General features: G+C 47.3%; 1 protein-coding gene across 1 annotated transcript in view; it reads right to left on the reverse strand.

Annotated features, from left to right (window-relative positions):
• Positions 1-12,897, reverse strand: part of LOC127585625 (arf-GAP with dual PH domain-containing protein 1-like) — a 51,450-nt gene extending 38,553 nt beyond the window's left edge. The window contains 1 exon segment of the mRNA XM_052043235.1: positions 12,510-12,897. Coding sequence (XP_051899195.1) covers positions 12,510-12,600 — 91 coding nt within the window. The 5' untranslated portion in view covers positions 12,601-12,897.
• Between the last annotated feature and the right edge of the window lie 4,374 nt (positions 12,898-17,271).

Consider the following 17,271-nt stretch of genomic DNA (forward strand, 5'->3'; position numbering starts at 1 on the left):
TCCATGGGGGTGGCCAGTCACGCTCACCTCGGCAGAAACCGTTACAATAAACCTGAATAACTAGTGAAAAGAACGGAGGGGGGAGGGTGGGGGGAGATGGGCTGGGAAGGGGGAGGGACTGGAGGGGGGAGGAGGAGGGACTGGAGAGGGGGTGGGACTGGAGATGGGAAGGGGAAGGGAGGGACGAGATGGGGAGGGAGGGAGATGGGGAGGGTGGTCCATAATGATAGCTTGGTTGCTGTTCCTCCCACACCAGTTCCTTGGCTGGGCAAAGCCTCTTTCCCCAGGTCAGCCAGACTGCCTTGACCTCGAGAAAGTCCCAAGATGTGGACATTCTTCACCCAGACGGCCCCAGTTAACCTGGGCAGGGCAATTGGGGTGGGAAGGGAGTTCCCATGTTAAACTGGACACACACACACAGCCCTCGCCTCCCCTTGGACTCACAGCCCCACCCCAGTGATATTCCGACCTGCCCCAACAGTCCTCCGCCACACGACCACCAACCTTGTAATATACAAGAAATTCGTCTACTTTCCGAGGATGAAGTCATCTCTCTCCACTTTCTACTAAAATAGTTGTCAGAAAACCACCTCTCTCCCCTTCTTCCTTGAACTCCTCCCAGTTCCAGTCAGATCCCACACACGGATTGGAGTCTGGTACACCATCAATCAGTCAATCAATTGATCCAGTGCTGTCCCTCTCCTGGGACTGTGTGATGGCATGGTGTAAGGGAGCATTACTCTGTGTCTAACCCACACTGACCCTGCCCTTGCAAAGTCTGACGTGACCCCAAGAGCTCTTGATGTTAGTTTCCCCCCATTCTGCCACTTTAATAAAACACAGCAATACTCCCTTCATTTTCTTACACCAAACACACTGTGAAACATTCCCAATCCGCTTGCAGTGAAAGATAACGCAACTCAGGCAACAATTAGGGTGGGGTGCAGGTTTTGCAGATTTAGTTGCCTGGACGCTTTGATTCTATGAAGGAATGAGTCGAGTGAGCGTGTGGAGGGTGGGGCTGTTCTGTAAGGAACGAGCCAAGTCCAGGCAGGTTGGACCCTCAGTCATTAACCTACTGCTGAGCGAGACATGGCGCATCAGGCAGGCGGACAAATCAGGACAGCACCTGCCTAAATCTGTCTCTGTGCAGCGAGTGAGCAGAGGAACGTTAACTGGCACTCAACAAGTAAATGCTTCCTTCAGGCAACACATCCAGACACGGATATTTTACAATCTCATATTTAACGAAAAATATCAAAGGTTCACATTTCTATAGCCTCGGGCATCCTCAATGCACTACACCCAATGAAGTACTTCTGAAGCGACTGTTGCAATGTGGGGGATGCAGCTGCCAATCTGTGCACAGCAAGCTCCCACAGAAAGCAGAGTGATGCTGATCCAATAAACTGTCACAGAGGGATAAGTTGTGGCTTCCCGCTCTTTGCAGTTGTGCAATGGAATCTCCCCAACTGAAAAGTCGTGCAGTGTTCACTGTTTAAAAAACTCATTCAAAAGATGGCACCCCCAACCATTCATGTTCTCTTATAGAATATAGCACAACAAAGGAACAGTCCCTTCGTAATTTTATGTCTTTGCACTTACAGCAAATTCCACACCATCTAAGTCAGTGATAATAAATCTGATTCTGATTCTGAACTAATCTCTTCTGGCTGCTCATGATCCATATTCCTCTGTTCCCTGCATATTCATGTGACTATCTAAAAGCCTGTTAAACTCCACTATTATCTGTGGAATTTGTTGCCACGGGCGGCTGTGGAGGCAAAGTCATTGGGTGTATTTAAGGCAGAGATTGATAGGTATCTGACTAGCCAGGGCATCAAAGGTTATGGTGAGCAGGTGGGGGAGTGGGGCTAAATGGGAGAATGGATCAACTCATGATAGAATAGCGGAGCAGACTCGACGGGCCGAATGGCCGACTTCTGCTCCTTTGTCTTATGGTCTATTGTATCTGCTTCCACCACTACCCCGGCAGCCTGTTCCAGGCACTCACCACTCTCTGTGTAAAAAAAAACTTGCCCTGCACATCTCCTTTAAACTTTCCCCCCTCTTACCGTAAAGCTATGCCCTCTAGTATTTGACATTTTCACCCTGGGGAGAAAAACTCCAACTGTTTACCCTATCTATGCATCGCATATTTTTATGAACCTCTATCAGGTCTTAATGCAGCTGTAAGCCTTTTGTAGAGGGGCATAATCTGCAGGGGTGCATTGGGTCACAACAAATTTAGAACGCGATAACCATCCTTTCCTGTTTGTGTCAGAATGGGGCAGTTCTGATGTAGGGTCGTCCATGTGTAACTTTGCCTCGGTATTTCCCTCTCCACAGATGCTGCCTGATCTGCTGAGTATTTCCAGCATTCTCTTTTATGTCAAAGTCTGTCACCCCCCCCCCCCCCCCACTTCTGTACCTTTTATTGTCCTCACTCACCCCCCTCAGACAGATCAGCTCTGACAAATTAGCATTCATAACCCTCTCCTACACAGCACCAACACACGTGTCGACCTGCGTTTTCAACCCTATCACAGATATTCTCTTTATTCTCACCACCTCGCTGTCTCTCTGCAACTTAAAACACACTTGTTTTCGCCCGTTCTGGTGGGAGGTCAACAAGCCAGAAAATTAACACTGCGTTTCTTTCTCCACGGATGCTGCCTGACCTGCTGAGTATCTCCGTGGTTTTTTTTTTGTCTTAAGTTTAGGACGAGCTCCACTTTGTACAACACAACGGTGGCTACACTTTAATCACAGTCACATGGGGTGACCCACGTTGTGAAATGGACTCTGTTTATTTTTCTTTTAAGAGGAAATGCTGCCCGGGATGCTGTCAGAATCTACTCTGCTACACAGAGTGTCGTGAAAATTTGCAAAGTTCTCCCCAAAGTGCTGGGTGGGGTCAATGGGGTGGCACAGCTGGTGGAACTGCTGCCTCACAGCTCCAGTGACCCAAGTTCAATCCTGTCCTCCAGTGCTGCCTGTGTGGAGTCTGCACGTTCTCCCTGGGACTGCATGAGTTTCCCCACGGGTGCTCCTGTCTCCACCCACATCCCAAAGGCATGTGGGCTGGTGGGTTAATTAGCCACTGCAACTTGCCCCTAGTGTGTGGGTGAGGGGTAGAATGTGGGGGAGAGGTGATGAGAATATGAGAGGGACTAGGCTGCAGGGAAATAGGTGGAGGAACGGGACAGATGAGATTGCTCTGAAATCTGGCAGAGACTCGATGGGCTGAATGGCCTCCATCTATGTCATCAGGAAATATGAAATGAAATTACAATTACTTCAAAGCTGGTGCTAATGGATCTTTGCAAGAAAAGGGAAAGAAGGATTTATGGAACTGAGATGGAGAAATGAAGTTAGATCAGCCATGCTCTGATTGTGTGATGGAACAGGTTTAAAGGGCCAACTGCATGCTGTTACACAGCCATCAGCTCGAGGGTCAATTCAGCCAAGGTGGGACTCCATCAAGTTCTCAGGAATCATTTTCCCTGGAAGTTTGTCAACTTCCATAACTGAACCCCTCTCCAGTGTTTGAACACTGACAGCAAGGGGTAGTTGCAGCACTCAGGAGCTGGAGATTTATACATAGAACATAACAGCACAGTACAGGTCCTTTGGCCCACAAGTTTATCCTGCTCTAAGATCTATTTAACCCTTCCCTCCCACATAGCCCCCTTTTTTTCTACCATTCATGTGTCTATCTAAGAGTCTCTTAAATGTCCCTAATGTATCCGCCCCCACCGCCTCTGCAGGCAGTGCATTCCACGCACCCACAACTCTCTGTGTAAAAAACTTACCCCTAACATCCCCCTTATACCTCCCTCCAATCACTTTAAAATTATGTCCCCTCGTGTTAGCCATTGTCGCCCTGGGAAAAAGTCTCTGACTGTCCACTCGATCTATGCCTCTTATCATCTTGTACACCTCTATCGTCACCTCTCATCCCCCTTCTCTCCAAAGAGAAAAGCCCTAGCTCACTCAACCTGTCCTCATAAGACATGCTCTCCAATCCAGGCAACATCCTGGGAAATCTCCTCTGCACCCTCTCAATGGGTGAATGTTTAAGTTCCCCCTCGAGCTAGCCCAAAACATCTAAAGTTTCTAATTACAGGATAATTATTGGCCCCCAATGCACTGGGGAGAACTTTAAAATATGGGATCTCTTAAATCCACCTGAGAGAGGAGAAGTTCTTTTGCTTCCCCATCCTAACAGACCAGTAGAGAGCAGTGAAGGATCAAACCCCTTGTGTGGGGAGTGGGTTTAGATAGATATATAGATATCTTTATTAGTCACATGTACATTGAAACACACAGTGAAATGCATCTTTTGCGTAGAGTGTTCTGGGGGCAGCGTGCAACTGTCGCCACGCTTCCGGCGCAAACATAGCATGCCCACAACTTCCTAACCCATATGTCTTTGGAATGTGGGAGGAAACCGGAGCACCCGGAGGAAACTCACGCAGACGCGGGGACAACGTACAAACTCCTTACAGACAGCGGCGGGAATCGATCCTGGGTCGCTGGCGCTAACTGCCACAAAGTGGCACACAGGGTAAACACCATGGATTTCCTTCCTTTTAGGGAACTACGCAGGGTTTTACCACAATCCAGTAGCTTTATGTTTATTCCTGTTTTAGAACTGTTAGCTTTTCACTCCAGAGTTTAAATGAATTTAAGTTAGTGTCCAGATTTGAACTCATGCCACGAACAATCTGCTGGAGAATTTGCTGATGCTGCTCGACCCACTGAGTTCCTCCAGCAGATTGTTTGTGGCATCAGGTTCCAGCATCTGCCGTCTCCTGTGTCTCCTTTGAACTGATGGTCTGTGCTCCTGAATTGCCCAGTAACACAACCACTTTGTACCCGGTAAGGTTATTGCTCTTGTATCCAAAGGGATGGGCTATTGATGCACTCGTTCAAATCCTACCGAGGTAGCTGGGGAGTTTAAACTCAAGTAAATGACTAAATTTAGATCTTAAAGACAGCTTTGCTAATAGGGACCAGGACTATTGTAAGAAGCAGCAAGTGATCTATTGGAGGAACTCAACAGGTCGAGCAGCATCTGTGGGAGAAAGGGAATTGTCAACGTTTTGGGTTGAAACCCTGCATCAGGACTGAGAGTAGAGAGGGGAGATGGGGAGTATTCTGTAAACAGGAGAGGGGGCAGTGGCGAGACAGGAGTCCGCGGTGATTGGAGGACTGAGGAGAGGTGAAAGATGACGGGCAGGTCGTGCCAGGCAAGGATGTGGGGTTTCGACCTGAACCGTCGACAGTTCCTTCCACCCCTACAGATGCAGTTCGACTCATTGAGTTCCTCCAGCAGATTGTTTGTGGCTCTAGATCCAGGAATCCGCAGTCTCGTGTCCTCCTTGTTGTAAGAAGCAATCCGGTTCACTGAAGTCCTTCAGAGGAAGAAAGTGGCCACCCATATCAGCTCTGGCCCTTTGACGTGACTTCAGAGCCATCAATGTGGTTGACATCTGGCTGCCCTTTGAAATATACACACACACTAATGAATTAAGTGCAGGAGTAGGCCACGACGCCTCATGCCTCTTCAATGGTGTTAGAGATGAATTAATTACGACCTCAACTCTCACAGTTCTGTCTAGCCGCTGCAATTTTTCACCCCTTGCCTTATAAGGATCTCTCTGCCTCTGGCTTAAAAATAGTCAAACACTGCTTCCACTGCCCTGTGAGAAAGAGTTCAAAGACTCACCACCATCCGAGAGAAAAAGTTTCGATTCATCACGGTCTTAAGTATGCGACTCCTCATTCTTAAAAATAGTGACCCCCTAGTTCTAGATTCTCCCACAGGAGTGATCCTCTACACACCCATCCTTGAAAGATGCAGGGCATTCAGTATAGGAGTTGGGAAGTTATGTTGCAGTTATATAATATGTTGGAGTGTTGTGTCCAGTTTTGGTCACCCTGTTATAGGAAAGATGTTATTAAACTAGAAAGAGTGCAGAAAAGATTTACCAGGATGTTGCCTGGACTTGGCCTGAGTTACAAGAAGAGGTTGCACAGACTAGGACTTTATTCCCTGGAACGTAGGAGTGACCTGATAGAGGTATATAAGATCATGAGAGGTATAGACAGGATGAAAGTCTTTTTCCCAAGGAGGGGATATTAAAAACAAGAGGGCAAAACAAGAGATCAGAGGTGAGAAATTTAAAAGGGACATCAGGGGCAGCTTCTTCACACAGAGGGTGGTGTGTATTTGGAATGAGCTGCCAGGAATAGTGGTTGAGGTGGGCACATTAGCAATGTTTAAAAGACATCTCGTTAAGTACATGGATAGGAGAAGATTAGAGGGCTATGGGCCAAACGTGGGCAGATGGGACCAAGGGCCTGTTTCCATGCTGTATGACTCCTATAACTCAGGATCTTTCAGTCAAGTTCTCTCCCTTTGAAACTCCAGGGGACACAAAGCCTTGAACAGTTCCCTTATACGATGAGATGGACTCTGACCTCACAATCTACCTTGTTGTGACCTTGCACCTTATTGCACTGCACTTTCTCTGTAGCTGTGACACTTTACTCTGCACTGTTATTGTTTTTACCTGTACTACCTCAATGCACTCTGTACTGACTCAATGTAACTGCACTGTGCAATGAATTGACCTGTATGATCGGTATGCAAGACAAGTTTTTCACTGTACCTCGGTACAAGTGACAATAATAAACCAATTCCAATACCAATCTTTCCTTATGAGATAATCTGCCCATTTCAGGTTTCAGTCTAATAAACCTCCTCTGAAATGCTTCCAATGCTGGAGGAACTCAGCATCCGGTGGAGGGGGGGCAGGGGGTAGGGTTGACCCTGCTTCGGGTCAAGACCCTGCTTCAGGATTGAGAGTGGAGAGGGGAGATGGCTGGTGTAGGGGGCGAGGTGAGACGGGGGCCAGTAGGTGATAGGTGGATCGAGGAGGGGTGAAGGGCAGGTGGGGGAAGGGGAGGGTGAAGGTGGAGACAGCTGCTGGAGGGTGATAAGCAAGTGACATGAAGGCTACAACTGTTCGAATCTGATAAGTAAGGAAGGTGATAACAGGAACCATTAGGGGAGAGGTGAAGGGCAGAGGAAATCAAATGGGGGGAGGCAATTGGGTGGGTAAAATGTTTGGGTGGTAGGTGGATTGAACCAGGAGGGGGGGAGGGGGATTCCTAATTGGTTGAGGCGATGAGGAATGGCCTTCAAATACTGGCCTTGCCTGCAATACCTACATCCTGTGAACTCCGCAAAACAAATTGCTTTTCACCTGGCAAGAAATCTTGCACCTAAATTTAACAGCTTAGTGCCAGTTTATCATTCTGTGCATTCATCCACGAGCTCAACAGCAGAGTCAGGAGCTATTTTGAACACAAGCCTCTATCACTAAAAATGCACACTACTAAAAAAGAAACGTGTGTTTGGTTAACTGCCTCTGAGATGTACAGGGTGTCTCATTGAGCTACCCTTCTATTCAACTGCTGATTGAACTGTTCATTTGAGGGCATATTAGGCAGCACTCTCAAGGCCTTGTCCCAGTTTGAAAAGCAAAAGGATAAACTGTTGATGCTGCAAATCCAAAACAAGATCAGAAATACGCCGGAAATACTCAGCAGGCATTTCTATTGTGCTTTTCAGGATGAAGATTTTCACGGACACTTTACCACTATCGTAGCGTTGTTACTGTAGTAATGGAGGAAATCCAGTGGCTAGCTCGCAAGCTTCAATAAATAGCAATCTCATTATGTTGGTTGAGAGATTAATATAGTCAAGGATACCAGTGGTAGCCCTCTTCTCGTTACTACCATCAGGGAGGAGGTACAGGAGCCCAAGGACCCACACCCAACGATTCAGGAACAGCTTCTTCCCCTCCGCCATCAGATTACTGAACGGTCCATGAACACTACCTCGTTATTCCTTCTTGTTTGTACTATTTATTTATTTTTGTAATTTATAGTATTTTTACGTCTTTGCACTGTACTGCTGCCGCAGAACAACAAATTCCACATCATCTAAGTGAGTGACAATAAATCTGATTCTAACTTCAGAATGAGGCCTTGCAGTTTATTATCCTGTCCAGGGGGTGTCTCAGTGTCAGCGTCAGCATAGATTTTAGTGCTGGATTATATGCTCTGGGGTGGGTCTTGAACACTGAATATTATGACTCAGAGACAGGAGAAGGAGTACTGCCATTTTAACTACACTAGGTGTGGTGGTCAAAGAGTTAAAAGCAACTGCCCCAGAACAGGGTCTGTGTTTCCATTTTGAAACAATGCCACATACGAGGATGGTTAATGATCTGTGAAGTTCTCTGCAAATGCTAATAAAATATAAGCAACTTAATCAAAGGAGAGAATCTACGGTATTGATTGATCCCAGGATTCTGAATCAGGAATTGTTTTGAGAAGCCATAAGGTGTCATTTAAGACTGTAAAATCAGCATAGCTACAGGCTGGAACCAGAACGGTTTGAGATAAGGGACAATGTCCCAACATAACCCTCTCTCAGTTTCACAAAACGTCGAAAATGAACTGGGAAGTTTGCTCACACTACTAGGACCCAGGGTCTCAGAGACCTAATTAATTGGGAAGAGGCCATCTGGTTGTAGTGAGATAAGAAATAATGGGTTCACTCCAAGACATCTCCAGCGCCATCCAAGGCCTTAATAGCAGATAGAAGAGTGGCTGTTACTATGGCAATAAGAAATAGTGAGAGGCCCAGGTTAAAACAGAGAAATATCTACATGATGAGACTTAGTCGTTAGTCCCTCATGGGGATGGGGTCTTTGTATTAACTGTCAGGAGCAACCCATTGCACCTCCTCTGTAGCTAATTAGTAGCTGCAATGGGATAATGATGTATGCGGTGGAGGCACGTTCATTGGGGGCTTTTAAGAGGGACTTGGATGGGCAAATGAATGAGAGGAAAATGGAGGCACATGGGCATTCTGCAGGTAGGAGGGATTAGCTCGGTTGGCACACCATTATGGGCCGAAGGGCCTGTTCTGAGCTGTACTGTTCTATGTTCTATGTACTGAGACTTGAACAGGACCATCAACATGGTACCATCTCATTGACGAACAAAAGGGATAGAAGGGAGATGGAAGTTGACTTGACTCCTTCCTGAGCCCCGAACAACATGGGCGCCTGGGACCAACACTCAGAAAGGAGGAGCCTAAAATCTGGGATTCAGAGAACATCGGTACCACAAGCCTGATGCAGAGCATCTCTCTCCTATTCCTTCTGTTCTCCAGTGAGGTGGGACCACGTTGATGGTCCAATCCAGGTCCAACCCACCTCATCCCATTGCAGCTGGACTCCTGGTTGTTACACCACCACCTCCATCTTCCACTTCACCAATTGGGTAGCACCCTAGTTATTGGCACTGAACCAACTGGGCACAAGCAGCATGGAATAGATCACTCCATACAAAGACCCTGTCCCCACATGCAGCATACTGTGCCAGTTGTGAGTGGTTATACTTCGTCTTTGCAATTAAGAGTTTGAATGAAGCCAAGTACAGCTTTCACCGGTTGTCAGTGGTGCGTCCCTACCTGTGAACTGGGCAAAACAAAGGCTATTATTTGTTTTGATGCTGGCTGGGGAACTAATACTGATGACGATCAGGAAGCTCCCGCAAAGAATGGCCATGGGATCTTCTGCAGAGATTATTCGTGGCCATGGCTTGTCTCCCTGAAAGAAGGCACCCACCCCCCAACCCGCTTCCTCGCTCCTGCACTGGGCCTGGGCCTGGGGCTTGGTTCCTAAACCAGGATTTGAACCCATGACTTTCTGATGTTCGTGGGTTCAAATCCCGGTTAAGGAACTGCCCCGCGAAGGTTAGTCTTGTGACCGCTTTAAAATTGGAGGGTGGGGGGTGGTGGTGGTGTTGGGGGGGGGGAGGTCAGTGATGGAGGTGAGGGGCCATCAGCGATGGAGATGTATGTCCAGCGGCCAAGTAGTGGGGGAGCCTCCTCAGGAGGGTTGGGATTGGGGAAAGGGTTTGGAGAGGGAGAGGAATGTTTTGGGGGGGGGGTGCAGGGGGAAGTCATATGGAATCCCTTTAGGGATGTTGCCTTCAAGATTTCCACTGCTGGTCCAATTGGCCCACAAGTGGCCTATTCACACGGAACAAAAGTCTGCACCTAAAACCTTGCTGTATGAGGAATACAGCAGAGATTTACCAGGCTGGTTCCTGGGATGGTGGGTCTGTCATACAAGGAGAGACTGAGTGGCTGAGGCTTCCCTTCTCAGGAGTTTAGAAGAATGAGAGGTGACCTCAATGAAATGTTCAAAATTCTTAAAACAAGGTAGAGTCATAGAGTCACACGGCACGGAAACAGGCCCTTCGACCCAACTCATCCATGCCAACCATCGAGCCCACCAAGCTAATCCCAATTGCTCACATTTGGCCTGTATCCCTTTAAACACCTCCTTATCCATGTACTTATCCAAGTGTTTTTTAAATGTTGTTATTGTACCTCAATCACCTCCTCTGGCAGCTCATTCCACAGACGGACCACCCTCTGTGTGAAGAAGTTTCCCCTCAGGTCCCTTTTAAATCCTTCACCCATCATCTTAAACCTACGTCCTCTAATTTTTGATTCCCCAACCCTGGGAAAAAGGCTGTGTGCATTCCCCCTAATGAAAACCCTCATGATTTTATACACCTCTATAAAATCACCTCTCAGTCCATATGACCATAAACATAGCAGAATTAGGCCATTCGGCCCATCGAGTCTGTTCCGCTATTCGATCATGGCCAATTTATTAGTCCTTCTCAACCCCACTCTCCTGCCTCCTCCCCGTAACCTTTGACACCCTGACTAATTAAGAACCTATCAACCTCCCCTTTAAATATACCCAATGACTTGGCCTCCACAGCCGTCTGTGGCAATGAATTCCACAGATTCACCACCCTCTGACTAAAGAAATTCCTCCTCACCTCTGTTCTAAAGGGACGTCCTTCTATTCTGAGGCTGTGGCCTCTGGTCCTAGACTCTCCCACTACTGGAAACATCCTCTCCATATCCACTCTATCCAGTATCCTACATTCTAATGAATAAAGTCTTAGCCTGCCCTACCTCTCCCTATAACTCAGGCCCACCCGAGTCTTGGCAACATTCTCGCAGATCTTCTCTGCGCTCTTTCCAGTTCAATGATGTCTTTCCTAGAACAGGTGACCACACACAGGAGTAGACGGGGGGGGGGGGGGGGGGTTGGGGGGATGTTTCCCGGTGAGGAGTTGAGAACCCGGGGACACGGGTCTCAGAACAAGGAGTGTGTTACTTTGGACAGATTGAGGAGAAATGTCTTCACCCAGAGGATGGTGAATCTTTGGAATTCTCTACCCTATGACTCCGTCACTGAGTTCGTCCAAAGCACCGATCAATAGATTTGGGCACTTTAAGGCAGTGGAGGGATGTGAAGATCAGGCGGGAAAATGGTGTTTGCCATACAGCATCACCCACAATCTTGCTGAATGGCAGAGCAGGCTTGAAGGGGCCGAATGGCCTGCTTCTGCTCCTATTTCTTATAAAGGATCTGAAACATCGCGCACCTCATGGATGAGTTGCTGGTATCTGTCCGTCTCCCACTTCTGAGTCATAACATTCCGGTTTCAAACCCAAGCCCAGAGACTCAGGCATAGAGGTCTGGGCTGATGTTGGCTCCCCAGTGTAACACTGAGATGGCTTTTGGACGGGGTGTTAAACTGCAGCCTCTCCTGCCCTCTTGGTTTGATGCAAAAGATCCCTGAAATTATTCACCATGTCCCAGCCAGTATAATAACCCTTGGTCCACAATGCTGGCAGCTAATCCTGGGAGTATGCTGCGTGCAAACTGGCCATCAGATCACTTCCAACACACTACTCAATTGTTTGTGAAGAATTTCGGGACGTCCATAGTCCTGACGCCGAAAGACCTTCAGAGTGTTGCAGAAAACCTTTCTAATAAAGTTTCCATTGAAATACTGCCAATTTGAGAGAGAGAGAGAACTGTTGAAGTCAAATGATGTGTTACAATTATACTGCATTTTAAATGCCATTCTCAAGATTCAGCTACAGTCAGATTATGTACATTAAGCTTCCACAAACATCAGAACAATAAAGACTAGATTATGGGAACAACACACAAAATTCTGGAGGAACTCAGCAGGTCAGGCAGCATCTATGGAGGGAAATAAACAGTCGATGTTCCTCCAGCATTTTGTCCAGATTCCAGCATCTGCAGAACTACGTGTGTCTCCATTATGGGAATAATATTGACCTGGACAATGAGACGTGCAAACCTCCTTCAAACTAGTCACCGCGGCATCTTTCGCAATCAGCCCAGGGTTTAGGGTTAGCAGGTAAAAGACCGCACCTCTCCTCACGCTGCGTTCCCACTGCACCCAGTGAGCGTGTGCGTGGAGTTTTGCGCTCTAAAGGTCGGGCTGACACTCGGTGTTCCCTCCAGAACATCTCACAGACACTTTTCCCGTGTAAATGGCAAGTTGCACATTACCTGGCAAGCCACAGTCAGCGCAGATCCCATTCCCGGGTTTCTGTACCATGTCCTTCAACGCTCGAAAAATCCTTTCCTTCTCGGCTGACATAACGTTTTCTCCCAGTGTTAGTCGCTGATGCGGTGTTTAAATGCAGCGAGGACGCTTCTAGCGCTGTGAAACTCGAGGAAACACGGATTCCTCTCCGCAGTCCCTTTATTAAAAGCCTCTCTGTGTGTTTCTAAACTCTGGAATTTAAGAACAATTACTTATTTTTTCCCTCTCTGTTCAGTTGTTTGCAAAGAAAAAACACAAAATGGTGTGCATTAATGAAAAGATTATGGGAAGGAGCGAGCGAGGTTTGAAGCAAGACTGCTGACTGCAGTTTTTCCGCATTCCTCAATTGAACAGACTCGTCACTTTCGGTCTGCAGTCGGCCGGCGAGGCTCAGCACCGCCTCCCCGTGGCCTCCACGGGCACGGCAGCCACCTCCCTGCTTCAAAGCTTCCTGAGATGCACCTTTTTCGCGCTCACGTTGTCTTTCTCGATTCAAGTCGCCCCTCGAAACATTTCCGAGTTGCCTTTTGACCAGGTCAATCTTGTACCGCGGCGGGCAACTTGCGCACAGCAAGATCCCGCAAACCTCCACATTTCCCTCCAAACGGACAAATGGGTCAATTAATTTGTTGAATTTCTGTTGGATCTTGCTCTGCGTAAACGCCAGTGACTGAACTTCAACAGTACTACAGGTGCAACTTGTAGAACCGCTGCTTCACCGCTCAAGAGAGTCGGGTTCAATCCTGACCTCGGGTACTGTCTGCGTGGAGTCCCCCCCCCCCCCCCCCCCCGTGACCGTGTGGGTTTCTCCCGACTGCTCTGGTTTGCTCCCACATCTCAAAGACGTGCGGGCTGGTAGTTCAATCGGCCGTTGTACATTGCTCTTAGTGTGTAGGTGCGCGGTAGAATTTCGGGGGAATAAAAGAAATTGGAGGACGGAGAGACTGCAGACGCTGGTATCTGGAGGAACTCAGCGGGTCGAGCACCATCTGTGGGGGAAATAATTGTCCACGTTTTGGTTTGAAACCCTGCACCAGGACTCAGAAATAGGATAGTGTCAAAAGTCACGCTTGAGTTTATTGTCGTCTGCACAAGTCCATGTGTGCACAGGTGCAATGAAAAACTTACTTGCAGCAGCATCACAGGCACAGAGCATTAGATGAACAGCATTCAGGACAAACAGTTAAACACAATTTAAATTAAACACAATTTTTACAAGAAAACGCAATTAGAACAAAAAAAAGTACATTTTAGTGCAAGGTGATCACAGTGTTGCTAAACTCTAGTGATGAAGGTTGTGCCAGATGGTTCAAGAACTGAATGGTTGAGGGGAAGTAGCTGTTCTTGAACCTGGTGGTGTGGGACTTCAGGCTTCTGTACCTCCTGCCTGATGGTAGCTGCGAGAAGATGGCATGGCTCTGTACCTCCTGTAGATACCGATGGTGGCGTAAATGGGTGGTTGATGGTTGGGGCAGCCTTGACGGGCCTAAGGGCCTGTTTCTGTGCTGTATGATTCTATGACTCAATGTCACAGTGGAACACGTGTACCCTTGCATCAGTTGACTGCCTCAGCCACCGGAATGTAAAACCACAGATGAGGTTCTGTATTTGCAGCAGGAAACAAGGTTCATTTGTGGGACATTGGGTATCATCAGCAAGGCCAGAACTTATAGTCCATACACTGTGGCAAGTTAGGGCACTTCAGAGGGTAGCCAAGGAGCAACAAGACTATGAGAGGCTAATTTCCTTTAGCAGAGGAGTCAGTAACTAGGCAACACAATTCAATTAGTAGGAAGATAAGAAAGGAGCTGCTGAGCATCACTTTTCTTGCAGGGGGTGAGTGGGGGTCCAGAACACTTGCCTGAGAGGACAATAGAGTCATGTAACATGGAAACAGGCCCTTCAGCCCACTAAATCCATGCCAACCATCAAACATAATCATGTACACTAATCATGCACCAACCCCATTTTGTGCTCCCCTATTTTTACATCTACTCCCCTCTGCTTCTTCCACTCGCTGCAAAAGGACAATTTCCAGCAGCCAACTCACCCACCATCCTGTGCATCTTTGAGAAGCAGGAGGACATGGAAGCAAAAATGCTCTTCACACTTATTAGGTACCTGAATGAGCTCAGAATGTCCTGTAGTGTACGGGTTAGCATGACGCTATTACAGCACCGGCGACCCGGGTTCAATTCCAGCCGCTGTCTGTAAGGAGTTTGTACGTTCTCCCCATATCTGCATGGGTTTCCTCCGGGTGCTCCGGTTTCCTCCCACATTCCAAAGACGTATGGGTTAGGAAGTTGTGGACATGCTGTGTTGGTGCCAGAAGCGTGGCGACACTTGCGTGCTCCCCCCAGAACACTCTACACAAAAGATGCATTTCACTGTGTGTTTTGATGTATATGTGACTAATAAAGATATCTTAATCTTATTTTCTATACAGGGCAACAGACCAAGAGCTGGGAAGTGGGTAGGTCATCTAATTACTGGCGTGGACACGATGGGCCAAATGGCCCTCTCCTCCCATCCCTAGATTTCTACAAATCCACGAACCAGTTTACTGCAAGGGATAGAAGAATGTATCGGGCCAGATCGGGGATGGATCCAGGTTTCCAAAAAACCCATCAGCTCACTCTTCCTGATCCCAGCATGGTAAATATCCAATTTTTAAAACAAAACTAAGTTCATCCAACATAATGACTATGCTTGGACAATAGAAAGACCTGCATTTATATAGCAGCTTTCACAACCTCAAGGTGTCCCTGGCAAAGCTCGTTTTGAAGCGTAGCCTTTCTAGACTGCAGGAAACATTGCTGACACCTTGTAAACACATTGGGAAGGTGATGGTGGTGAACTACCGTCAGATGCTGCGATGGTCCTTCACCTCTGGTCCACAGTGCAGTTGAGGAGGGAGTTCCAGTATCCAGACCCAGTGACAATGAAGGAGCAGTGATATATTTCCAAGTCAGTATGGTGTTTGGCTTGGAGGGGAACCTGCTGGAAGTGGTGCTCCCATGAATCTACTGCCCATGTCCTCCTTGGTGATGGAGGATCTGGATTTGGGAGGTCCTGTCAAATGTGGATAATTGCAGTGGAGAGTGTGCACTGCAGCCACTGTGTACAAGTGGTGGAGGGAGTAAATGCTTAGAATAGTTGATGAGGTGCCAGTCAAACGGGTTGCATTGCCCTGCATGGTGTCGACCTTGTTGAGAGTTGTTGGCGCTGCACTCACCAAGACAGGTTCAGAGTACTCCACTACACGCCTGATTGTGGCTTGTAGATGGTGCAAAGGCTGTGTTGTTCAAAAGGTCTTTGAACAAAGCCAAGTTCAAGTTAACGCGCACCTTCTCAAGTAACTTGGCAGTTGCAATCTCCCTCCTTATGTGAGGTGAAGCCACGTGGGAGCCAAGGAAGAGGAGTTGTTCACAGATCACACACTGTAGAACTGTGATGATAATCTGCTCCACTGAAGTCAACTGAGGGATAAACCCCAGCCCAGGAGCAACAGGGAAAACTACTATCTACCTCTCTGAAACAGTGCTCGAGGACCCAGTAACATACCCAGGCAAGAGCATCTACTTGCAATGTTAACTCTGTTTCTCTCTTCCTTCAGATGCTACTGATCTCCCAGGTTTACCAGGATGAGAGGGCATGTACTATAAGGAGAAGTTGGACAAACTTGGGTTGTTTTCTTTGGAGCGCTGGAGGCTGAGGGGAGACCTGGTGGAAGTTTATAAGATTATAAGAGGCATAGATGAAGTAGACAGTCGATATCTTTTACCCAGAGTTGAAATGTCCAATAATTGGTATTGGTATTGGTATTGGTTTATTATTGTCACTTGTACTGAGGTACAGTGAAAAACTTGTCTTGCATACCGATCGTACAGGTCAATACTAGAGGGCGTGCATTTAAGGTGAGAGGGGGTAAGTTCAAAGGAGATGTGCGGGGCAAGTTTTTTAAACACTGAGTGGTGGGTGCCTGGAATGCGCTGCCAGGGGTGGTGGTGGAGCAGATACGACAGAGGCATTTAAGAGGCTCTTACGCAGACACATGAATGTGCAGAGAATGGAGGGATATGGACCTTGTGTAGCTAGAAGGGATGAATTTAGTTAGGCATTTAATTGCTAGTTTAATTAGTTTAGCACAACATTGTGGGCCAATGGGCCTGTTCCAGTGCTGTTCTGTTCTATATTCTGTGTTCTAAGTCTGCCTGAGATAGGAATTGTTTCAACCAAAAGACAGCCCCTTCAAACAACGCACCACTCCCTCAGTATTGCCCTGTCAGTTTAGATTATGTGTTCAAGTTTCTAATGCAGAACTTACACTGCAGTAACTCTACCATGTGTAACCTCACTCTGCTCTTTTTTTTCAAACAAATATTAATATTTCCCTTGAAATATTCTGCATCCCCTACCCCCAGCTGTCCATCAACAGCCAAGCACTTGGAAAATTGACACCAAAGTAATGACTTTATAATGGGACGTCTCTTTTGCATTCACTGTCTGCAGATCTGATCTCAGAAAGGAGACTGGGTTGTGACTTAATGCAAGTGAGTGTCAGGACTGAATTGGATATCTAAATGAAACTGAAAATGAGTTTCGCTTTCCCTGTTAAAAGATACACTTGTGCATTGGGCTTAGACCACCTGAGCACCTGCAATCTATTTCCAAATCATACCTTGGAGTCAGTGGTTATTTTAGAGAGGTTTATGATATAAAGTG

This window comes from Pristis pectinata, chromosome 33, assembly GCF_009764475.1.
Source record: "Pristis pectinata isolate sPriPec2 chromosome 33, sPriPec2.1.pri, whole genome shotgun sequence".
Lineage (NCBI taxonomy): Eukaryota > Metazoa > Chordata > Chondrichthyes > Rhinopristiformes > Pristidae > Pristis > Pristis pectinata.